Genomic DNA, 24,916 nt, shown 5'->3' with positions numbered 1-24,916 from the left:
TAGGTAATATTCCAAGAGATGCTCCAGTAAACACTTTGAAAACAGAGAGGTCATTCATTATATAAAGGACACTAATGTTCATGACCTCTTTTACTAATACCCATTACCCAATTCAAAGGTCCTGGCATGGACACTAGAATTCATTTTTATGTCTCTTTCTGACCAAAATGTTGACTAATGCCTAAAGTATTCTTCTTACATTGTACAGCGCCACGGAATATGTTGGCGCTTTATAAATAAATAATAATAATAATAATAATAATAATAATAATAATAATATTCTTCTAGGAAGAACACATGATGCAGCTACAGGATACTGCTAGTCAATGAAACATTGGCTTTAAAGAACAAGCGACACCCATGCTAACCTAGAAATAAAAAACACATATATAAGTAGATAAATACTACTTCTACTTACATAACAGATGTATTGTGCTATCCACGTAATGATTCCTGTGGATTTTATAAAGGAAAAGCAGAAAATCCTATTCAAGGCAGTGGCCATATTGCCAAGCTAATGCTGACATCATATCCTCCCTGACTCTTGTTTTCCCCCCTCCCTTCTCTTGCTCATTGTTTATTCATTAGCTGCCCTCCTCCCAGAGTCTTTTTTTTTATTTAGGGCTGGTTCAGACGGACGTTTGGAGGCGTTGCGTTTGCTGGCGTCGCGTTCAGCAGCGTTCGTGTGCGTTTGGATGCGGTCGCGTTTTTTCTTCCCCTAGGGGGACATTAGCCGTCGCGGTTAACCTCCCCTGGAAGCTACATGTAGCTTCCAGGGGCTCCTTGAAAGCCAGGGAAAATCGGGACCCAAACGCCGCGTTTGTGTAAACGCGCTTGAAAGCTTGGTACAAACGCTCCCATTCACTTGAATGGGAGCGTTTAACACCAAGCCCTGAACGCTGGCTGTAAACGCTCTGCAAACGTCCGTCTGAACCAGCCCTTACACATCCAATCACTGAGTCACCTCAGCCTTGCTTGTAAACACAAGTGATCAGCTAGGCAGGGAAATATATGGAAGAGGAGGAATATATTATAGATAAAAAGAACTCCCAGCATTCAAAAGAACTCCCAGCATTGAACTTTTTGGCACTGTTTGGCACTAGGGCCAGTGTTCCTAAAGTATGTGATAACTCCCAACCATAACAGCAAAAAAAGTTTTTAATGCAGGATTAGCATCTTTATCATTTAATACACTCAGACCAGTTGCTGTTGAAATTTGATTTTTATGGTGACAATACCGCTTTAATAGAGTTTTTAACCAGTTCGGCCTATCTGGACGAGCTTTCTCGTCCAGATAGGCACTGCATCTTCCCCTGCGTGGTGCGCGCGATCGGGCGCGCGCCCGCGCGCGTACCCGCCGCCCCCCGCTAGCCCCCCGATCAGTGAATGGGAATATAATTCCCATTCACCCATCTAACCACTGTGATGAAACGCGGAAAAGCCGCTGTCTCTCAAGGCGAGGCGGCTGTTTCCGCGTCCAGCATGGCGTCACAACGCGGAAAAAACGCCGCATGCCGCTTAGGCAGAGCGGCGGAATCCGCATCGGAGGCGGCTCCCGCACTCAGTTCACTGGATACATTGCAAGACAGTACTGGTGTGGCTGGGACTGATAGTCCACCAAGATTCAGACTTACACGCGCGCGAGCACAGAGGCAGAGTTTAAATAGCAGTTAGAAGGGTGTCGGCTGACCAGCTGGGTCAGCTGACAAATTCCACTGCTCTCATTGGACCAGCAATTAGGGAGGTCCTGGAAAGGTCCTAGAGTATATATACTGCTGGTTGTTCACTTGCTCTTTGTCTGGCGTGCGATCACATATGTGGAAGCACCCAGATCCGTAGTCAGATCCGCAAGTGTGCCGGGACCAGCTGGAGCTGTAATCCTACACTTAGCTAGATTTTGTTGATAGCTTAAAGTACTAGTTTGATTGTGATTATTTGTTATGACTTTTGCCTGCCTTGACTACCCTTCTGAACTCTGATCTTGTACCTTGATATTTCTGATACCCTGTTGCCGAACCCCGGCTCGTTTCTAGACTCCGCCTCAGTCTCCTGATTCTGTACCTCGATATTTCTGATACCCCGTTACTGAACCCTGCCTGTACTTAGACTCCGCCTTTGCCTCCTGATCTTGTACTTTATCTGTCCGTGTGTGTACGACCTGGCTTGTCCGACCTCGAGAACCGACCTTACCGTTAGAGGCGGTTCCTCGCTCTGTTAGCGACCTTTCCTCCTGAGGGTCACTTCCAGACATCCTTCCTACTGTCAGTCTGACTCCTCCCGTCTTGGAGAGCTCAGGTCTGCAGAAGGAATCTGTGCAGTACTCCTTGCTGCACTGAGGCCTAGTCCTCAAAGTGTTACTGTTACACCAAACACTACACTCTACTCAGGTGAACAGAGGTTAGCTAGTATATCGGATTATCGGTGAGACTGCAGATCACTTATAATCTGGTATATATCTGTATTCCCAGTGATACTGCAGATCACCGGTAATCAGATCCTCTCTGTGCTTCACCGATCGTTACAGAACGCCAGACCCAAATACAAAATGGACGCAAACACTGATTGTCTGGGTGTACTTGCCACTTCGGTGGACAACATCAATCAAGTACTGGGCGCCCACATAACTCTTATTGATGCTCTATCAGGGTCTGTACAAACCCTCCAGACATCAGTGGATCATGTGCGATCCTCTCCTAGCTCTGACATACGTATGCCTGTACCTGAAAGCTTTTCCGGCCACAGATCTGACTTCCGGAATTTTAGGAGTAGAGTATTGTCCTATTTTGAGTTGAGACCCCAATCTTCGGGTACTGAGACCCAGAGGGTCACGTTTATAAAGACTTTGTTGTCTGGCGACTCCCAGTCTTGGGCATATAGCCTGCCCGCCGGAGACAAAGCTCTTACCTCTGTAGAGGAATTCTTTAAAGCTATGGCAGTAATTTACGACGATTCGGACCTTGCTTCGACTTCTGAGCGGAAGCTCAAGCTTTTGCGTCAAGGCGAAGGTCCGGTCGAAGATTACGCGGCCGAGTTTAGGAGGTGGTCAGTTACGGCCAGGTGGGACACTTATGCCCTATTAGATCGTTTCTTGTCAGGGCTGTCCGATGAGGTCTCTGATTTGATGTTAAGCCAGCCCGAGCCCAGAACAGTCGATGAGGCCATCTCAGCGGCCATCCGAATCGACCGCAGGCTGCGCTACCAAAAACAGACCAGGGGTAGTTCCCGTGTCAGAGGGGTATCTTACACTACGGTCCCAGTGACTCCACCTCCTACTATTTCACCTTCTCCCGTCTTGCCTCCATCCGAGCCGATACAGATTGCTCGGTCAAAATTGACCCAGGTAGAGCGAAGACGGAGAATGACCGAACAGCTGTGTCTGTACTGTGCTGAAGGGGGGCATATAGTACAGAACTGCCCTAACAAGCCGGGAAGATGCTACCGTTTAGGAGTGGTAGGGGGTAGCACCCTAGGTGCCCGGCTCATACCCTTAAACGAAAAACGTTTGCTCCTTCCATGTATGATTACATGGGGGGACAAATCTGAAGCCACAGAAGCCTTTGTTGATTCTGGCTCCGCGGCTAACTTTATGAGTTCAGAGTTCGCAGAAAAGTTGGGCATTCCGCTCACCCCAGTAAAACCACCTATCCAGGTTACTGCTGTGGACGACTCCCCGCTGCAAAGGGACCGTCCGCTGTCTCAGACACCAGAGGTGGAAGTCACTATTGGGGTTCTGCATAACGAAAGTCTAAGTTTCTTTGTATTACACATGACCACCTCCACAATTGTTTTAGGAATGCCCTGGCTGCAGCTCCATTCGCCACAGATTAATTGGGCTACAGGACAATTAACTAGTTGGTCAGACTTCTGTTCCCAACAGTGTCTAGGGAAGGTGACTTTAGGTCAGACCAAGTTGCATGTGGAGGGGGTTCCCGAGCAATACTCCGAGTTCTCGGATGTATTCTGTCCCAAGGCTGCTGACAAGTTACCTCCTCATCGCCCTTTCGATTGCCCCATCGATCTCCGTGCCGGTTGTATGCCCCCTAGGGGTCACCTGTATAATTTGTCTGGACCAGAGAAAATAGCGATGCAGGAGTACATTCGTGACAATTTAGCCAAAGGGTTCATTCGCCCCTCCCGGTCGCCTGCAGGGGCCGGATTCTTTTTTGTTAAGAAAAAAGACGGAGGGCTGCGACCATGCATCGACTACCGTGGCCTGAATAAAATCACGGTGAAGAATCGTTATCCGTTACCATTGATAGACGATTTATTTACGCAAGTCACCAACGCTAAGATCTTTTCAAAATTAGATCTGAGGGGTGCATACAACCTGGTCCGCATTAGAAAGGGTGATGAATGGAAGACGGCCTTCAACACTCCCGACGGGCATTACGAGTACTTAGTGATGCCCTTCGGGTTGTGCAATGCGCCAGCCGTCTTTCAAGAATTAATCAACGAGGTATTCAGGGAGGTGTTGGGTAGGTTTGTACTAGTATACCTTGACGATATACTAATCTATTCCAACAACCTCCCCGAGCACAGGGTCCACGTTAAATTCGTGTTGGACAAATTGAGGCAAAATATGCTGTATGCCAAGGTGGAAAAATGTATTTTCGAGGTGACCACTGTCACATTTTTAGGGTATGTGATCTCCACCTCAGGCCTGTCAATGGATCCTGCCAAGGTCACAGCTGTCCTGGAATGGCCACAGCCAGTGGGGTTGAAGCCCCTGCAAAGATTTTTAGGTTTTGCAAATTACTATAGGAGGTTCATAAAGGGATACTCCACGATAATTGCCCCTCTTACCAGTCTCACAAAAAAGGGGGCAGATACCAACCACTGGTCTCCTGAGGCTGAGGCAGCTTTTTCTCACTTGAAAAAATTGTTTTGCTCTGCACCCATATTGAGACACGTAGACACCTCTTACCCATTCATTGTGGAGGTTGATGCCTCAGAAGTTGGAGTAGGGGCTGTGCTGTCTCAACGCTCTGGGCTGCAGGGAAGGTTGCACCCGTGTGCCTATTTCTCTCGGAGGTTTTCTCCGGCAGAGAAAAACTACGACATAGGCAACCGGGAACTTCTGGCCATTAAATTGGCATTTGAAGAATGGCGCCACTGGTTAGAAGGGGCAGAACACACGATCACGGTGTATACTGATCACAAGAATCTGGAATACATCGAGGGGGCTAAGAGACTAAGTCCCCGACAGGCCCGTTGGTCGTTATTTTTTACGAGGTTCAGATTTATTATCACATACACTCCAGGCAGCAAAAACATCAAGGCAGATGCCCTGTCCAGATGTTTCGAATTAGAGACAGCACAGCCCCCCGCTCCTGAGTCCATCATCCCGCAGAGGCTGGTGTTAGCAGCCACAGAGACCTGGGAGGATTGGACAAAGGTTTTGGGTCCCTTTCAGCAGGATGTCCCTGAGGGAAAACCGGAGGGGGTCTTGTTTATCCCACTGTTTTTTCGTCTACAGGTCTTACAAATGTTTCACGCCCATAAGAGTGCTGGTCACCCTGGTGCTGCCAGAACGCAGGATCTGATTGCCAGGTGTGCTTGGTGGCCTTCTATGGCATCAGACTGCAAGGAATATGTCAGGGAATGTGCGGTATGTGCCAAAAGTAAACCCTCCCGGCAGGCACCTGTCGGTACCTTACAGCCTTTACCCGCCCCGAGTGAACCATGGACCCACTTGTCCATGGATTTTGTGGGTGAGCTCCCCAGGTCTGAAGGCATGTCGGTCATTTGGGTGGTAGTCGACCGCTTCAGCAAAATGGCCCATTTCGTGCCTTTGAAAGGACTCCCCTCGGCCCAAGAATTGGCTGACCTATTCATCGTCCACATTTTCCGGCTGCACGGCATTCCGGAGAACATTGTGTCCGATCGGGGAGTCCAATTTATCTCTAAATTCTGGAGGGCATTTTGCCACCAAATGGGCATGAAGCTGTCTTTCTCGTCAGGCTACCACCCACAGACGAATGGGCAGACTGAACGAATTAATCAGTCTTTAGAACAGTTTTTAAGATGTTACGTTGCGGAGGCACAGAATGACTGGGTGAAGTTTCTGGCTTTTGCAGAATTTGCGCAGAATAATTTAAAGAGTTCTTCTTCTGGTTTTTCCCCGTTCCAGATTGTGACAGGGAGGTCGCCCAAGTTCTCCCCTTTGCCAGTTGCCTCTTCTCCGTTCCCAGCACTGGAGGATTGGCAGAGGTCACTCAGGGACAATTGGGGAATTGTTAGAGATAATTTGCAGAAAGCGTTCCAAAGTCAAAAGGGTCAAGCGGACAAGAGACGTTCCATGGAATGGAAGTTTCAGCCAGGGGATTTAGTCTGGGTGTCCACACGTCACTTGACCCTGAAGCAGCCTTCTGCCAAACTGGGCCCCAGGTTTGTGGGTCCGTTTTCTGTGACCAAAAAGATCAACAACGTCACTTATACCGTTGATCTCCCCGCCAGCATGCGTGGGGTGAGATCATTTCACGTATCCCTGCTCAAACCTGCAGTCCATGTGGGCCCTACTCCTCCTCCTCCTGTCCTGGTGGATAGTCATCCTGAGTTCGAAATAGAGAAAATTTTGGACTCTCGCATTGTCCAGAACTCGGTACAGTATCTGGTACACTGGAAGGGATATGGCATTGAGGAGAGACAGTGGGTACCAGGGACTCGCATGCATGCGGATGAGTTGAGGAAAGAGTTTCATGCCTTACACCCCGAGAAGCCTGGTAGGAGTTGTCCGGAGTCCACTCCTCGAGGGGGGGGTACTGTGATGAAACGCGGAAAAGCCGCTGTCTCTCAAGGCGAGGCGGCTGTTTCCGCGTCCAGCATGGCGTCACAACGCGGAAAAAACGCCGCATGCCGCTTAGGCAGAGCGGCGGAATCCGCATCGGAGGCGGCTCCCGCACTCAGTTCACTGGATACATTGCAAGACAGTACTGGTGTGGCTGGGACTGATAGTCCACCAAGATTCAGACTTACACGCGCGCGAGCACAGAGGCAGAGTTTAAATAGCAGTTAGAAGGGTGTCGGCTGACCAGCTGGGTCAGCTGACAAATTCCACTGCTCTCATTGGACCAGCAATTAGGGAGGTCCTGGAAAGGTCCTAGAGTATATATACTGCTGGTTGTTCACTTGCTCTTTGTCTGGCGTGCGATCACATATGTGGAAGCACCCAGATCCGTAGTCAGATCCGCAAGTGTGCCGGGACCAGCTGGAGCTGTAATCCTACACTTAGCTAGATTTTGTTGATAGCTTAAAGTACTAGTTTGATTGTGATTATTTGTTATGACTTTTGCCTGCCTTGACTACCCTTCTGAACTCTGATCTTGTACCTTGATATTTCTGATACCCTGTTGCCGAACCCCGGCTCGTTTCTAGACTCCGCCTCAGTCTCCTGATTCTGTACCTCGATATTTCTGATACCCCGTTACTGAACCCTGCCTGTACTTAGACTCCGCCTTTGCCTCCTGATCTTGTACTTTATCTGTCCGTGTGTGTACGACCTGGCTTGTCCGACCTCGAGAACCGACCTTACCGTTAGAGGCGGTTCCTCGCTCTGTTAGCGACCTTTCCTCCTGAGGGTCACTTCCAGACATCCTTCCTACTGTCAGTCTGACTCCTCCCGTCTTGGAGAGCTCAGGTCTGCAGAAGGAATCTGTGCAGTACTCCTTGCTGCACTGAGGCCTAGTCCTCAAAGTGTTACTGTTACACCAAACACTACACTCTACTCAGGTGAACAGAGGTTAGCTAGTATATCGGATTATCGGTGAGACTGCAGATCACTTATAATCTGGTATATATCTGTATTCCCAGTGATACTGCAGATCACCGGTAATCAGATCCTCTCTGTGCTTCACCGATCGTTACAACCTCCCCGCAGAAATACCGACGCTTTCTCTCCAGAGAGCGCGGTGTTTCTGCCCCCAGGAAACAACTCCTCTGATCTTTAGTTCCTAGATGCGAAATCGTTCGCATCTAGGAATTTTTTCACTGTGGCCATCTTGTGGCCAAATAGTAAACTGCACTCACATACATTTTTAATTAAAGAAAACTATTATTTTACATGTAAAACAAACAGTTTCCCTCCCACACCAAAAATTACCCACATACATTTTTTATTAAAAAAAAAAAATACAATAAAAAAAAAAAAACAACATAAATAGTTACCCAAGGGTCTGAACTTTTTAAATATGCACGTCAAGAGAGTATGTTATTATATTATTTAAAATTATAAGCTTATAAATAGTGATGGACGCAAATTGAAAAAAATGCACCTTTATTTCTAAATGAAATATCGGCACCATAAATTGTGATAGGGACATCGATTAAACGGTGTAATAACCGGGACAGATGGGCATATAAAATACATAAGTTTTAATTACGGTAGCGTATATTAATTTCAAACTATAATGGCCTAAAACTGAGAAATAATGAATTTTTTTCATTTCTTTCTTAAAGGGGAACTGAAGAGAAAGGTATATGGAGGCTGTCATGTTTATTTCCTTTTAATCAATACCAGTTGCCTGGCAGCCCTGCTGGTCTATTTCTCTGCAGTAGTATCTGATTAAAACCAAAAACAAGCATGCAGCTAGTCTTGTCAGATCAGACTTATAAGTCTGAACCACTGAAACACCTGATCTGCTGCATGCTTGTTCAGGGGCTATGGCTAATAGTATTAGAGGCAGAGGATCAGCAGGGCTGCCAGGCAACTGGTATTGTCTAAAAGGAAATAAACATGACAGCCTCCATATACCTCTCTCTTCAGTTCCCCTTTAATCTTCCTGTTAAAATGGATTTAGAAAAAAATAATTCTTAGCAAAATGTAGCACCCAAAGAAAGCCTAATTAGTGGCGGAAAAAACAAGATCTTGATCAATTCATTGTGATAAGTAGCAATAAAGTTATAGGCGAATGAATGGGAGGTGAACGTTGCTCGGATGCATGAGATTTTCAGACTGCGGTGCTGAACCGGTTAAAACGTATGCTCACCTAAAACCATTTGCATTGTCCTTTAAATCCCATCTTGTTACATTTCTTACAGGGGCACATTTACATATAGCATCGCAAAATTATGGCACAGGGTGTTGCCGGTAATGATATCTTGTCACTAACATCATAGGACATTTCTAAAGCACTATATAGTGCAGGGCAGTTTCTAGGCTACAATGCACCCAGGGCGAGGGTGTTAAAATTGCGCCCCCCACGGAGCCAGGTATACATGCCCGCAGTATAGGTTAGCCAGGTCTAGTTGCACTCAGTATAGGTAGCCAGCTATAGGTCCCCCCAGTATAGGTAGCCAGGCATAGGTGCCCCAGTATAGTTGCCCCCAGTCAGTGCAGTTTCTAGGCTAAAATGCACCCACGGCGAGGGTGTTAAAATTGCGTCCCCTCCCCCCCCCCCCCCCCGCGGAGCCAGGTATACATGCCCGCAGTATAGGTTAGCCAGGTCTAGTTGCACTCAGTATAGGTAGCCAGCTATAGGTCCCCCCAGTATAGGTAGTCAGGCATAGTATAGGTAGCCAGGCATAGGTGCCCCAGTATAGTTGCTCCCAGTATAGGTTAGCCAGGTAGGTGCCTCCAGTATAGGTAGCCGTGATGCTCATCCGAGCTAGGATATCCGAGATACTCGAATATCCTAGCTCTTTTTTTACTATTCGAGCTCGAATACCGAGCTCGAATAGTATTAGCTATCCGGCTGTGCTATCCGAGCGCACTTGGATAGCAATCAGCTATCCGGAGATATCCTAGCTATCCGAGCTCGGATAGCGTCATCCGCTCAGATAGCGTCACGTCACCTCAAGTCCTCACAAGCGAATCAGAGGGCTCCCAGCCCTCTGACTGCAGCCAATCACAGATGGGGAGCCTGGCCAAGCGCCCCTCTATAAATAGCGGGCGCCATGTTGCCTCGCTCGTCCTGCTTGCGACTTACTGACTGTACTGAGAGACTGCTCCAGTGCTTTTTGTCTGTGCAAGTGCATTAATTGCTCAATACACCAAGCGTTTTTACACTCCAACACTTGATATTCACCTGTATTGCTTTGTATTGTAGATAGATTGTATTTTAGGCAGTTTAGTTTGTGTGATTAGGGACTAGGGAGGGAGACTGTCACTGGTGCTGCTGCAGCTGCAGCAGCTAGGCCCTGTGCCTAGGCAAGGCAGCCTGCCCTGCTCTGTGCTCTAGTCTCTAGTTACCTGTGCTCTCACCTGTCCTACTTTACTCCTGTACTACTTCTGTGTTAGATAGATTATTGTACTATTTTGTAGTTAGCAAGGCCGAGCTTTACTGCTATACCTGTCCTGTATCTGCTCTCTGTAATCTAGTCACACCTGTTCTATTGTTTAGCTAGATTCTTTTATTGTTTAGTTAGTACTGTAGTGTACTCTAGTCTGTGTATAGGGACCGTCCGTCACCGCGTTACCTAGGGTCTTTGTGTGCGCAGTGCACGTCTGCGCTGTCCGCACCCTCTCGTTATTGCTACACCTGTACTATTGTTTATATTACTTGTATTGTGTATTCGCTGAATTGTACTGTACTGTAGTCTGTGTATAGGGACAGTCAGCGTCAGCTAGGGTCTTTGTGTGCGCACTGCGCACTCTCTCGTTAGCGCTACACCGATCTCTGCTGTAGAGTACACCTGTCCGTCACCTCACACACCCACCACCACCACCAGTCCCACCCCATTAAAGTACCCCACTTGTCCCACCCGCCTTTACATACATAACATTTTTTTTTATTTGTATAATATTAAAAATATACGATGTCTGGCACTGGCAGCTGCGGTTAGGGCAGGGGCAGCAAGGGCATAGGCAAGAGAGGAGGTCGTGGCAGCCGCGCCACCACCACCACCATGCGCAGTTCTGCGTCTGCACCAGTGGCTATTCCGGCATTAGCCACTGGCCGTGGACGCCTTGGCCGCCCAACAGCTGGGAGTCACGCTGCAGAGACACAGCAGCAGCAGCAGCGTGTGGCGCAGATGTTCCTCCCACTGCCAGGTCGTAGCCATCCTATTGAGGAGAAGGACGCAGACTCTGTGGTGGAACTGATGGTGGATGAGCAGGCCACCATTAGCTCTGGATCCGAGTCCTCCACCCCCGCCACCACTCCTGTTCGCAAGAGCAGCAGCAGCCGCCCAGCACTGCCTGGGGAGGAGGAGGAGTGCAGTTCTCCAGCCCCAGCGGGCAACACCAGCACCCTGTTACTCAGCACCTTCTTATCCCCAAGCACAGTGGGGCTATGGAGTGCTGTTGCGGCAGAATTGGCAATGGAGGAGGAAGAAATGCTGATGGCACTTTGGGGGATGATGCTTTGGACAGTCAGAGAGTGGTGAGTGTCCATCAGCCCATGCATGCAGAAGAGGAGTTTGTGGGGTCATCCCAGCAGGACATGTTTGCGGAGGGGGAGGATGATGATGACAGGGTGAAGGACAGAGACTGGGTGGCAGATCCTGGGGATGTCATCAGCTCTGAGGAGGAGGAGGAGGATGCGTCTGCGGGCCTTGCTAGAAGGATCAGCATCGCAGACATAGGCAGGATCAGAAGTGGGCGTGGTATGCAGGCCACACAGCGTGCTGATCCGGAGGCGGAGAGTTCTGCCAGTGCCACCAGCCGCACCAAGAACCCCCCCCCCAACCACCACAGGGAGACCAGCGGCAGCAGCACCTTCCAGCCGAAGGGGCAACTTCACCTCCCCAATTTGGAATTTTTTCACCCTGCCATATGTGGAGTGCAAGTATGCCACCTGCAACCAGTGCCGCCAGCAGCTCAGCAGAGGGAAGGAGCCCTCTGCATACGGCACCACCTCTCTGGTGAACCATCTGTCAGGGAAACACTTTCATGAGCATGAGGAGTTCATGAAGTTGAAGGAAGCTGGCAGTGGCAGACCCGCCACCACTGCGAAGCCGTCGGCAGCAGCCACCCGCCCTCCTCCACCTCCTCCAGCAGCACCAGCAGGAGTGCGTCAGAAACGCACTGCACCTCCTCCCTCTGCAACTCCTGCCACCGACACTGAGGCCTGTTCTGGCAGCCAGTCCTCAGTGGCCTCCTCTGCTCCCTCCAGTGATTACTGTGCCAGCAAAAGGCACCGCCAGACCCTGCTCAGCGACACCTTCCAGGGGGTGGTCAGGGTTCTGCCTCCCAGCAGCCGTCGAGTGAACGGCTTCCTGGCACGGGACTCCCAACTCCTGCCTTATTCCCCTGTGCAGGAGGGGAGCGACATGCATGCGCTCCTGATGTGTGCAGCCCCCGATTGGCCAATCCCCAGCCGACATTTTTTTGCACGCACGGCCATCCCTGCACTTCACCGCTCTGTGATGGCCAGAGAGGAGAGGGCTGGATCACGCGGTGGGTCAATGGGTCCACGTCACCATGGACTCGTGGAGCAGCCGGTTTGGGACAGGCCGCTATCTGTCCTTCACCGCGCATTGGGTCAGCTTGGTGGAAGGGGGTGAGGAGGGGGGAGCAGCATCGGGCACTGTCAGAGCAGCAGCAGCAGCAACAACGCAGTGGGTGGTGCCACTATGCAGGGTCAGCGGAATTGCAGCAGGTTCCTCTGATCCGCTTCCATCCTCCGGCACACCAGCCCAAACCCCCCGCCTCAGCAGCAGCGTGAAGCCCCGCCACTGCCAAGCGCTGCTGGAATTGGTCAGCCTGGGGAAGACCAAACTGACGGCGAACCATGTCCTGGCCAAACTCAGAGAGCAGGAGAGGAATTGGCTGACCCCCAGAGGCCTCAGAGTCGGAGAGGTGGTGTCCGACAATGGGGCAAACCTGGTTGCTGCAATCAGCAGGGGAGACCTGACCCACATCCCCTGCCTGGCGCACGTCCTGAACTTGGTAGTCCAAAAGTTCCTGCGGACCTACCAGGGGATGGACCGACTCCTTGAGGTGGCAAGGAAGGTTGTGCGTCGTTTCCGGCACTCGCCTGCAGCCGTAGCGAGCCTGGAAGAAGTGCAGAAGGAGCTGCACCTGCTACAGCACCGGCTCATGATCGATGTTCCAACTCGCTGGAACTCCACCCTGGCGATGTTGGAGCGTCTGGTTGAACAGAGGCAGGCTGTCAGCCAGTACGTTGCACGAGCAACAGTTGCCGCCATCACTGCAACTGGGCGTGCCGCCACCAACCTCCCGTCTATCATCTCCACGGAGGACTGGGGGCACCCTTCCTGCAGAGCTGGCACCCTTCCTGCAGGCCACCAACATGGTAAGCAGGGACCATGCCATGGTGTGCGAGTGGGTCCCCTTGGTGTGTGTGCTGGACAGGGCCCTGTATGCACTGCTGGAAGAGGGAGCGGCAGCCTTGGACCAGCAGGAGCTGCAGGCAGCTTCACAGGCCACCTCTGAGGAGGAGGGCTTGGAGTTGGTGGAGGTCCCTGACCTTGCTGCTGATGAGGGGGAGCAGCAAAGCGCAGCTGGACTGGTGCGGGGGTGGAGAGAGGATGAGGTGGAGGAGGCAGAGGATGAGGAGGACAGCACTGTCGGCTCTGGTGCTGCCGAAGATGTGCCAGCAGACGTGGCCAGACTCTTCCCAATGGCAGCACACATGCTGAGGTGCCTGCGCAAGGACCCAAGGGTCATCCAGATGAAGCAGAGGGAGGACATCTGGATCTGCATGATGCTGGACCCACGTCTAAAGGGGAAGCTCAGCCAGTTCCTGCCTGCAGGAGGAGACCGTGCGCAACAAATGAGGGATTTGCAGCTGACCCTTGTTGAGCGCTTGGAGGAAGCCTTCCCTCAGCCATCCACCCCCACTGTCCAGCCAGCACAGAGGCAGCAGCAGGTGCCTGCATCCACCAGCAGCAAGCGCACGCGCACCACAGACCTGCTGTCTCTGACCAACGAGCTCTACATGAGTGTAGAGCTGCCAGGGACTAGAAAGGAGGTGCCTGCAGCAGCATCCTTCTCCAGTCACAGACAGCGCTTGACCCGCATGGTGGCTGACTACATGGGGTCCATTAGCGGGCTTGACAGCATTGCCCCTGTTGATCCCATGGAGTATTGGGTCAAGCACCTGCCGATCTGGAGCGAGCTTGCGCAGTACGCCCTGGAAGTGCTCTCCTGCCCCCTTCCAGCGTACTGTCAGAGCGTTGCTTCAGTGCAGCCGGTGGAGTCGTCACTGAGAAGCGATCTCGTCTGTCTCACAAGTCTGTGGACAGATCCTGCAATCCTGTGCCGAATCTAACAGTGACGTCACTGGAAACTAATCCACCGCTGTGGAGCGTTATACTTCCGCCTATGGACGTGCATCTATCCGGAGAACCTAGCCCGTTACTGCCACACATCTAGCCTCTCCGCACCCACGTTGTTGGCCAAACAGGTGACGGATTGAGGCAGTACGTGGAAGCCGTGATCTTGCCCGAATGCAGGAGGGTAATGTATGGGGATGTGACTTTTGTACATTGATTGAAGATTGAATTTTGGGTCATCTATTGCCAGGTTGGCAGGCCTATTGGGACTTACATTGGAAAGAGTGTGACACATCCCAACAGCTTGAAGCGCATAATTGTGCATATTATCTGTGCATATACTTTTGCAGGAATTTTTTTCTCATGTGCTGATGAACTTGTGGAACTATGGTTTTTTGATTCTTTACTGGGATCCCTACTTTTTACAGCATTTTTTGCACGTGCTCACTGCAATGGGGCTGAGTGAGTGGTGTAAGTGTTGAATGTATGTGTGGAGTGGGGAAGGTGCTATAAAGTTATTTGTGGCCTAGGATCATTAATCATTGTTTTAATTAATTTGGATTATTAAAGATATTTATCTTTTAAGCGCTGTGGACATTTTGTGACAAGATATAGAAGAAGAAGTTGAAGAAGATATAAAAGATATAGAAGAAGAAGAAGAAGAAGAAGAAGAAGAAAGAAGAAGAAGATATAGAAGAAGAAGATATAGAAGAAGAAGAAGATATAGAAAAAAGAAGATATAGAAGAAGAAGAAGATATAGAAGAAGAAGAAGATATAGAAGAAGAAGATGAAGAAGATATAGAAGAAGAAGATGAAGAAGATATAGAAGAAGAAAAAGAAGAAGATATAGAAGAAGAAGAAGACGAAGAAGAAGAAGATATAGAAGAAGAAGAAGATGAAGAAGAAGAAAATATAGAAGAAGAAGATGAAGAAGAAGAAGATATAGAAGAAGAAGAAGATACAGAAGAAGAAGAAGAAGATATAGAAGAAGAAAAAGATAATTGAAGAAGATACAAGAAGTAGAAGATGAAGAAGATTCGAGTAGAAGAAGATATAGAAGAAGAAGAAAAAGAAGAAGATATAGAAGAAGAAGAAGACATAGAAGAAGAAGATGAAGACGACGTAAATGAAGACTTCCAACTTACAACCATTTTGGACACACCTTCTCATGCAAACACTTTTCATGAAGTTAATTTACTATTTTTGATACCTTTTTTTATAACTACTACATCACCACATAATCACTTGATGTTTTTCTTCATAAAAAAGGTGGTTTCATGCATCATTGACCTCCAATACAAGTTTTAAAAGCTATTTAAGGCCAGCTCGAATATTTTACTCGAATACAGACTCGGATAGTGACGTCGGATATCCGAGGTCGAAACGGATATTCGATTAACTCGAATATCGAACTTCGAGTGAATTCGGATAGTTTACTATCCGAATTCGACCAAACTCGAATAGGATAATGAGGTATCCGATCAACACTGGCCGGTGTAGTTGCCCCCAGTATAGGTTAGATAGGCAGGTGCCCCCAGTATAGATTAGATAGGTAGGTGCCCCCAGTACAGGTTAGTTAGGTAGGTGCCTCCAATATAGGTAGCCAGTATAGTTGCCACCAGTATAGGCTAGGTAGGTAGGTGCCCCCAATACAGGTTAGATAGATAGGGGCCCTCCAGTATAGGTTAGATTAGGTAGGTGCCCCCCAGTGTGGTTAGATTAGGTAGGTGCCCCCCAGTGTGGTTAGATTAGGTAGGTACCACCCAGTATAGGTTAGATTAGGTAGGTGCCCCCAGTATAGGTTAGATTAAGTAGGTGCCCCCCAGTGTGGTTAGATTAGGAAGGTGCCCCCCAGTGTGGTTAGATTAGGTAGGTGCCCCCCAGTATAGGTTAGATTAGGTAGGTGCCCCCCAGTGTGGTTAGATTAGGTAGGTGCCTCCCAGTGTGGTTAGATTAGGTAGGTGCCTCCCAGTATAGGTTAGATTAGGTAGGTGCCCCCCGTGTGGTTAGATTAGGTAGGTGCCCCCCAGTGTGGTTAGATTAGGTAGGTGCCCCCCAGTATAGGTTAGATTAGGTAGGTGCCCCCCCCCCCCCCAGTGTGGTTAGCTTAGGTAGGTGCCCCCCGGTATAGGTTAGATTAGGTAGGTGCCCCCCAGTATAGGTTAGATTAGGTAGGTACCCCCCAGTGTGGTTAGATTAGGTAGGTGCCCCCCTAGTATAGGTTAGATTAGGTAGGCTCCCCCCAGTGTGGTTAGATTAGGTAGGTGCCCCCCAGTATAGGTTAGGTTAGGTAGGTGCCCCCCAGTATAGGTTAGATAGGTAGCTGCCCCCCAGTATGGAGGGGGAGTCAGCCACGGGGAGGGCAGCCCGACCTCTCCCTCCCTTCCTCTCCCTAGAAACGGGCCTGATATAGTGTAAGTAACAAGTGTCATTACCGTCATCTAGCATTATTATACATTACCTGGTCCTGGCATTTGCATCTCCCCCACTTCCTGGTTAGTTTGCACTTTGCAGGTGTCCTGCAGCCAGCCAGTCACTATGCGGGGACACATGGTGATTGGCTGGCTGCAAGACACCTGCAAACTAACTAGGAAGTGGAGGAGACGCAATCGCCAGGACCAGGTAATGTATAATAAAGCCCCTGCCTACTCCCACACTGAAGCCTCCCTCTACCTATGCCACACCCTAAGACCCCACCTGGTGCCTAACCCTTAAAAACTCCACCCCCTTACCTAATAGGGATGTCACAAACATTAAATTATGCTGCAAATGTTTGGGAACCGGCGAACCGCCATCAACTTCAATGGACAGGCAAATTTTAAAACCTATAGGACTGTTTATGGCCACAAAAGTGATGGGAAAGTTGTTTCAAGGGGCCTAACATCTGAATCCATGGCAAAAGTTCCACTAAAAATGATGTAGTTGACACAGAGTTGTGTTTTAATCTCTAAAGGTCAGAAATCGCAGTACATTTCTACATTTGTGGAATTAAGTGCTTTAAAACATCCGGCAGGGGCGTACACAGTGATACGGTAGTGTAAGGGTTAGGCCCAGTTCACAGTGACAGACGAAACACCACGTTTAAAGCGCCGCAAATAACTGCAAAGAGCTTTAGTAATAACGTCAGGTGAGCAAATCATTGCTTTTACTAGTTGACACCTCTAGGACGTAAATGTTAGTCTTCTTGGGGGTAATCTTTGTGTAGTGGCCACTGTGCTTGTGCACACGTTTGTGCAGGCGATTACAGTTTTCCAGCCTCTATGGCAGGGGTAGGGAACCTATGGCTCGGGAGCCAGATGTGGCTCTTTTTATGGCTGCATCTGGCTCACAGACAAATCATTAGGGGTTGATTCACTAAGCTGCACTGCTCAAGCAGCAAAGCTTAGTGTGGCAGAGCAAGTAAAATTTTCAAAGTAGGCACGCTACTGCCGTAGCATACACTACTAACTTACTCACACTTCCTCCAAAACTAACATCTGCTCCAATTGTCCCACTCCTAGATCCTGTCAGGTCCAGTGACTTTGTAGAATGAGATCCCCGCAGTTTGATTGGCCCAAAAGGGCTGCTTGTCACTTGACAGTCTATTGTGCTAAAGTGCGGGGATCTTGTCCTACAAAGTTAATTAACCCCTAAGTCAGCTAGTTAATTGTACAAGCTGTTGGTCAGTTTTTCTACTGTCTGGCTCTCGGGGAAATTGCTGATGTTGCTGAAACCCAAGAGAAGCCGAAGACGTGTCTGACCCTTTTGCTGCCTGGCGGATCAACTGTATACACCTCACCATGGCAACAGGTACATGAGCCCTCTGCTGTGCATGCCCACTGTCCCAGTTTGAAACATATTGTATGGCTCTCAGGGAAATACATTTTAAAATATGTGGCGTTTATGTCTCTCTCAGCCAAAAAGGTTCCTGTCCCCTGGTCTATGGTCAGGCTGAGGTAGTTCACTGACAGTTAAGTGACCAAAAAAACACTGATTCTGCACTGAGGTCTTATACAGGGGGCAGTAGTGAATACTAGATACCAGTAGTGGTGGTGAAGGATTATTGGGTTATGGTCAGTGTACTACTAGGACCAGCAGACCTGTCTCCAACATCTAATGTGTGCACTGGACACACTATACTGCAATATAACAAGAGTAAGAAAAAGAAAAACAGCCCTTAGAAGGGTGAAGTACTGTAGCACCAAGCACCGACTGCACCTGTCTGCAACAACTTAAATGCACTTTGTAGACACACTGAACAGCAATATCACAAAATTATAACACAGCCTTTAACCAGTTCGTATCCTACCTACAGTATATTCACGTCATTGTAAGTGGCTCTTGAAAGCCACATGACGTGAATATAAGTCAGTTCCCTTTAATGAGCACAGTGCGCGTGCTAGCACGCGTCTGGGCTCATTAACCCCCCTCCCTCTAACTACACTAATTAGGGATGCCCTCCCGGAGGTTCGATCCTCCAACCCGCAGCCCGATCCCTTGTAATTTAGTATCCCCCCTCCTCCTTCCCCCATGCTGCGATCGGGCAGCATGGAGGATTAGCATGTAAACAACATACCTCACCTCGTTCCAGCGCGATCAGCCTCCCCTCCGTGCATCACCGCTGCCTGTGTCATTATGCCGAACGGATCGGGTCCCGGCTTGATGACGTCATCAAGCCGGGACCCGATCCGTTCGGCATAATGACACAGGCAGCGGTGATGCACGGAGGGGAGGCTGATCGCGCTGGAACGAGGTGAGGTATGTTGTTTACATGCTAATCCTCCATGCTGCTTGCCCGATCGCAGCATGGAGGTAAGGGGAGGGGGGCATAATGGCTATCTGGGGGCTATTTAAGGGGGAGAGGGGGCAGGATAATTGCACACCTGGCCATCTATGCGGAGGGGGGCAAAGGGGCACACACTAATATCTATGGGGGCAAAGGGGCTCACCTGGCTATATATGGGGGGGGCACTGACAAAGGGACACATCTGATTATCGAGGGGGGAGAGAATAAAGCGGCACACCTGGCGATCTATGGGGGGGTCAAGGGGGCAACTATATCTTTTATACTGGGGAGGGGCTGATAAGGGGCACATCTGGCTATACTGGGGGGATAAAGGGGGACACCTGGCTATCCATGGGGGGGGAGGTGGAATAGAGGGTACATCTGAATACCTATTGGAGGGGAAAAACAAAAGGGCAAACCTGACTATCAATGGGGGTAGGGGGACAAAGGGGCGAGTCTGGCTAATAAAGGGTTACATCTGGGATTTTTATGGGGAGGGGCTAATAAGGGGCACATCTGGCTATCTATAATGGGGGGGGGAAGGTAAAGGGGCACACCTGGCTATCTATGGGGGATGGGGGGAATAAGGAGGCACACCTGGCTATCTATGGGGGGCGGAGGGTAATAAAGGGGCACATCTTGCTAACTACGGGGGTGGGAGCTAATTATTTGACGTAGCAGTTTAGATATGTATGCCGTGAGGGTATATTCTGTTTATTTTGGCGAACACGGCTTGTAATTGCTTGTAAAGTACAAAGCAAAAAAATGGGAAAAATACACCTTTATTGACTAATATTATATTGTCGCCATACATTGTACTAGGAAGATAATTTAAATGTTGAAATAAACAGGACATATGGACTAATAAATCAAACCCACCTCGGGTTCTCTTTAAGGTGCCCAATAATGATACAATTTGCCTAACGATCGATTACAAACGATTCTTCTTATGAACGATCATAAATGATTGTTTGGGACCACTAATGGACAAAAATCTCCTAACCCAGGGGTGCCCAATAGGTCGATCGCGATCTACCAGTAGTTTGCGACCACCTTCTGAGTAGAACGCTTGGCCGCGTCCTGTCAAAGTTTGCTGCCGCGGCTGTCAAGCTTTGCTGCCTAGCAGCAGGGATGAGAGAGGAGAGCGAGGTCCGGAGAGACGAACCGTATACTCCAAACCCAGGAAGTAACATCACTCCTCACCTCCAGCTGATCTGGAAGTCTGTGTATGTAGTTGGTCAGCATGGCAAGGGGAACTAGAGGACCATGTGCACAAAAGATATGCATGCAAGTGAGCAGATGGACAGCACGGTATTTTCTGCATATCTAGCAGGCAGCAAGGGAAAGGACTGCCGCAACAGCAGTGGGGCAACAGCAGCGTCCACAGGGCCGGGCCGAGGTAGGGGCAACAGAAGCTCCAGCCTCAGGGCACAGTGTAAGAGGGGGGCGCACAACTCACTCAGCTATCATTCCCCTTTTGTGTTTGAAGCAGAGAGAAATAAGAAAAGGGGATACATGGCAGTGACTGCAAGCCAGATAGCTAAAGATTAAGGTGTTTGGGACCCTGGGGCACCTCTTAGTCTAATAGCAATCTGTGTGTGACAGCTGGGGTGGAAGGGATGGAGGGGCGCACTTTGGTGTTGCAACCTTGGGTGCCTGAGGACCTTGTCCAGGCTGTGGCGCCCCAGGCTTCCCAGCTGATGGTGGTGAGTAATCTATGGCTCTTGATGAATTCCCACTTTATAAACATCCCTGGCAACTTCCTAGTGTCTTGTGTGGTGCCTTCTGTCCCCTGATATAAACCTGCTGCTGAAATAATCTTTTTAGCGTTACCTTGGAGCAATAACTACACTTCTTACATTGGCTGCTGATAAGAAGTGTGTAATGTAAAGAAGATTATGGTCATGGTAGGCCTTGTGCGGCAAAAAATATAAATCCGGCCCTGGATGTGGCATGTGTACAAGAGATCTAACAACATTTTAAATGCTAAACTAGAAGTCAGGAGATGCAGGGACTTGGAGACATCGTGTTACAAGACTTCTCGAGTAAATATAACTTTATTTCACTTGCAGGCTGCTGGATTTTAGGATTTACTCTGGAGGTCCCCTTTAACATATTTCAATTTGCAACAGTGTATTTGGCCAGGTTGGCCCTTGATTGAAATTTTCCTGGAAGTACATCATGGTACCTGCTGAAAATGGCATGAAGGCCTCACTCTTCTTAAAGGTACCATTCTCGTTTAGAAAATGTCCAGGGTCGAATTGATCTGGGTTCTTGAACTGTTTGGGGTCTTTAAGGACTGAGGTTAAGAGTGGAAACACCAATGTACCCTGAAATGAGATGGAAAATGTAAATACGCTAAACATTTGTTTTCAGACAAAAAAAGATCAAAGTATATATTAAAGCTTTGAAAAAAACACAGAATGGTGTTCTGGAAACAACATATATAAATAGAATTAGTATAGAACATTGAACTCATCCATAGTACCTGCTGCAATAGTTACATTAATAATACAGAGATAGTGATGATAAAGTCTAACTTCATCTTTTTACCTCAAAATCAGGGGCGTAACAATAGGGGATGCAGCCCCTGCACCCGTGTGGAGGGGGGTCTATGGGGCCTGCTTAGGGCCTTTTTTGGTGGGGGGGGGGCAGGAGAGGTTGCAGCATGAGGGGAGAGCATTGCACATCGGTGAGGAGGGGGGACAGTCCCCCTCTTTCACCTCTCTCCTCTCAGCGCTCCCCTCTTGCATCTATCACTGGCAGCGGCGGCGGCAGGCAGGACACATATCTCCATCCACCGCAGAGGTCTCCGATCTCTAAGTGCTTCACACTACTTCCTATTTTAACAGGAAGTAGTGTGAAGCATTTAGAGATCTGTATATAAATACTGCACCACCATATAGAAATATACAAATAGTAATTTTATTATTATTATAAACCGCAGCAAAAAACAAATAAAATCAATTAAAAACCAACAAGGTTGTTTAGACTCATGATAATGTTTAAACAAATTACAAATAATAACGCCACACCACTAATAATGAATGAATCGCCTGCGCTGCCTATACACTTAACCATGAGGTTCAAAGAGAGCCCCAAAGGTAAATGGAGACCCGGGTCGAATTTGAATAAAGTGCCTGATGATCATAAAGTGCCATACCTACAATGGGGGTGCATGGGGTAAAACCGTGATAAGAAGAAAGCAAGTATCATATGCTCATAGTGAGATCAATAAACATAAGGTGCATGAAATGGAATGTGACAGGCGTATAAATGAATCGGCCTCAGTAAATGCATACTACACCGGTAATCGTCTCCTAGGTGTGAAGTGAGGCAGCGAATGATGGAGGTGATGGAGGTGTACAGGAATGCTCCACGCAGGCACCCAGGGGTAGAGTTGGCTCGAACCTCCGATTTTAGGTTCGCGAACCTCGAACGCGAACATGCGAAAAAAGTTTGCGAACCGGCGAACATTGCGAACAGCAATAGTCTTCAATGGGCAGGTGAGCTTCCAAAACTACAAACACTAATTTTGGCCACAAAAGTGATGGAAAAGATGTTTCAAGGGGTCTTACACCTGGAGGGGGGCATGGCGGAGTGGGATACATGCCAAAAGTCCCCGAGAAAAATCCGGATTTAATGCACAGCAGGATTTTAAGGACAAAAATCACATTGCATTGCTAAATTGGAGGCCTAAAGTGCTTTAAAACATCTTGCGTGTGTATACATCAATCAGGGAGTGTAATTAGAGTACTGCTTCACACTGACAGACTAAACTCACTGTGTAACGCACCGCAAACAGCTGTTTGTGCAGTGACAGCCGTGCTGGACTGGTGCGCACCATGGCGAGAGTGCAGGCGATAGCAGTTTTCAAGCCCATATGGTCAGGCTGAGGTAGCTCAATGACAGAATAGCTCAATTCTTGCAGGGGGGCCCGGTGACTTCTAGTTACGCCCCTGCTTAAAATGAAGAATAACTAATGCCTAATAAGTGGGCAGACATCTACTAAATTAACGTTATTTTAAACTATCCTCAGGCATTTATCTTCTCAGTTTCATAAATAGGGCCTAATTCAAATAACCCTTTTCTCCATTTCTTGGAGTATTTCTTCAAGGAGATCATTTTCAACTTCTTTTTAAAAGAAACAAACACTCACTTTGCAATTGAAAAAGTTCCAAAACGTAGGTAAAAAGTATTGTCAAAATTAATTTAAGCATTTCCTTGCTTGCTGGTAGCTTAAAGTGTAACGCCCCTGTCACACCCCTAGTCACACATACCATAACGATTTCATAAGAAAAATATGTTGTTTTATCATTCAAACCACACTGGTCCTTCCTCTCCTGGTTCATTTTCCTTCATATTAACATTTTAAAATTAGTAGTAATCTATCAATTTAAATGATGGGAATAAAATTTAGAGTCAAACATATTTTTAGTAGAGAAATATATATATTTACATCGAAAGAGGGACAAAGTCCTAAAAGAGGGACAAATGAGGAGGAAAGAGTGACAGAGGGACAGGACTCCCAAAGAGGGACTCTCCCTCCAAAAGAGGGACAGTTGAGAGCTATGCTAGTTACTGCGGCATGCGCAGTACTGTCACGCCGGCTGACCCGTATCGGCCGGCGTGATGACGAGGACCGTCATCGTTCAGGAAGTGTCAGCCTGACACTTGGCCCCGGTGTCGCCGGTCGTGATTTTTGTGGAGGGACCGGGAGAGGAGCCAGGAAGATGCCGGGGGACCTCCTGACCTACGGTGGGCTGGAGAGAGCCCCAGGTAAGTTACGATTTTGTTTTCTTTCACTCTTGAGAGTCCTTTTAAACAGCCAACAAGCAAGAAAATATAATTTTGATAGTACTTTCTAACCTACTTTTTGGTAGTTTTTCAGTTGCAAAATTTAAAAAAATTATTTTCAATAGAAGGTGAACAATTATCTCTTAGGAGAAAACTCAGGAGAAAAGTGGCCCATATGCAATTCACTTTTTCTCCTAGTTTTCTCCTAGGTCAGTGGTTCCCAAGTGGTTCCCAACCTTTTCCAGGTCGTGACACATCATGCCAAACATTCAAATATCCGTGACACGTCACATCATTCAGATATACATGACACATCACGTATAATAGAAAAGAGGGGCTCAGTAACAATCTGCTGATGGTGCAGGCACAATGAGGGGCTCAGTAACAATCTGCTGATGCTGCAGGCACACAAGGAGGGGCTCATGAACAATCTGATGATGCTGCAGGCACAATAAGGGGCTCAGTAACAATCTGCTGATGGTGCAGGCACAATAAGGGGCTCAGTAACAATCTGCTGATGGTGCAGGCACAATAAGGGGCTCAGTAACAATCTGCTGATGGTGCAGGCACAATAAGGGGCTCAGTATCAATCTGCTGATGGTGCAGGCACAATGAGGGGCTCAGTAACAATCTGCTGATGCTGCAGGCACACAAGGAGGGGCTCATGAACAATCTGATGATGCTGCAGGCACAATGAGGGGCTCAGTAACATTCTGCTGATGCTGCTGACACACAATGAGGGGCTCAGTAACAATCTGCTGATGCTGCAAGCACAAAGAGTGGCTCAGTAACAATCTGCTGATGGTGCAGGCACAATGAGGGGCTCAGTAACAATCTGCTGATGGTGCAGGCACAATGAGGGGCTCAGTAACAATCTGCTGATGCTGCAGGCACAAGAAGGGGCTCATGAACAATCTGATGATGCTGCAGGCACAATAAGGGGCTCAGTAACAATCTGATGATGCTGCAGGCACAATAAGGGGCTCAGTAACAATCTGCTGATGGTGCAGGCACAATGAGGGGCTCAGTAACAATCTGCTGATGCTGCAGGCACACAAGGAGGGGCTCATGAACAATCTGATGATGCTGCAGGCACAATGAGGGGCTCAGTAACATTCTGCTGATGCTGCTGACACACAATGAGGGGCTCAGTAACAATCTGCTGATGCTGCAAGCAC

General features: G+C 48.5%; 1 protein-coding gene across 1 annotated transcript in view; it reads right to left on the bottom strand.

Annotated features, from left to right (window-relative positions):
- The window catches only part of LOC137528918 (cytochrome P450 2H2-like), a 103,041-nt gene that overhangs the window by 588 nt on the left and 77,537 nt on the right, over nucleotides 1-24,916 (bottom strand). The window contains exon 8 of the mRNA XM_068250682.1: nucleotides 21,130-21,271. Coding sequence (XP_068106783.1) covers nucleotides 21,130-21,271 — 142 coding nt within the window. The remainder of the gene's footprint in view (nucleotides 1-21,129; nucleotides 21,272-24,916) is intronic.

This window comes from Hyperolius riggenbachi, chromosome 8, assembly GCF_040937935.1.
Source record: "Hyperolius riggenbachi isolate aHypRig1 chromosome 8, aHypRig1.pri, whole genome shotgun sequence".
Lineage (NCBI taxonomy): Eukaryota > Metazoa > Chordata > Amphibia > Anura > Hyperoliidae > Hyperolius > Hyperolius riggenbachi.
The sequence above is the reverse complement of the archived record's forward strand: the minus strand, read 5'-3'. Positions and strand labels throughout refer to the sequence as shown.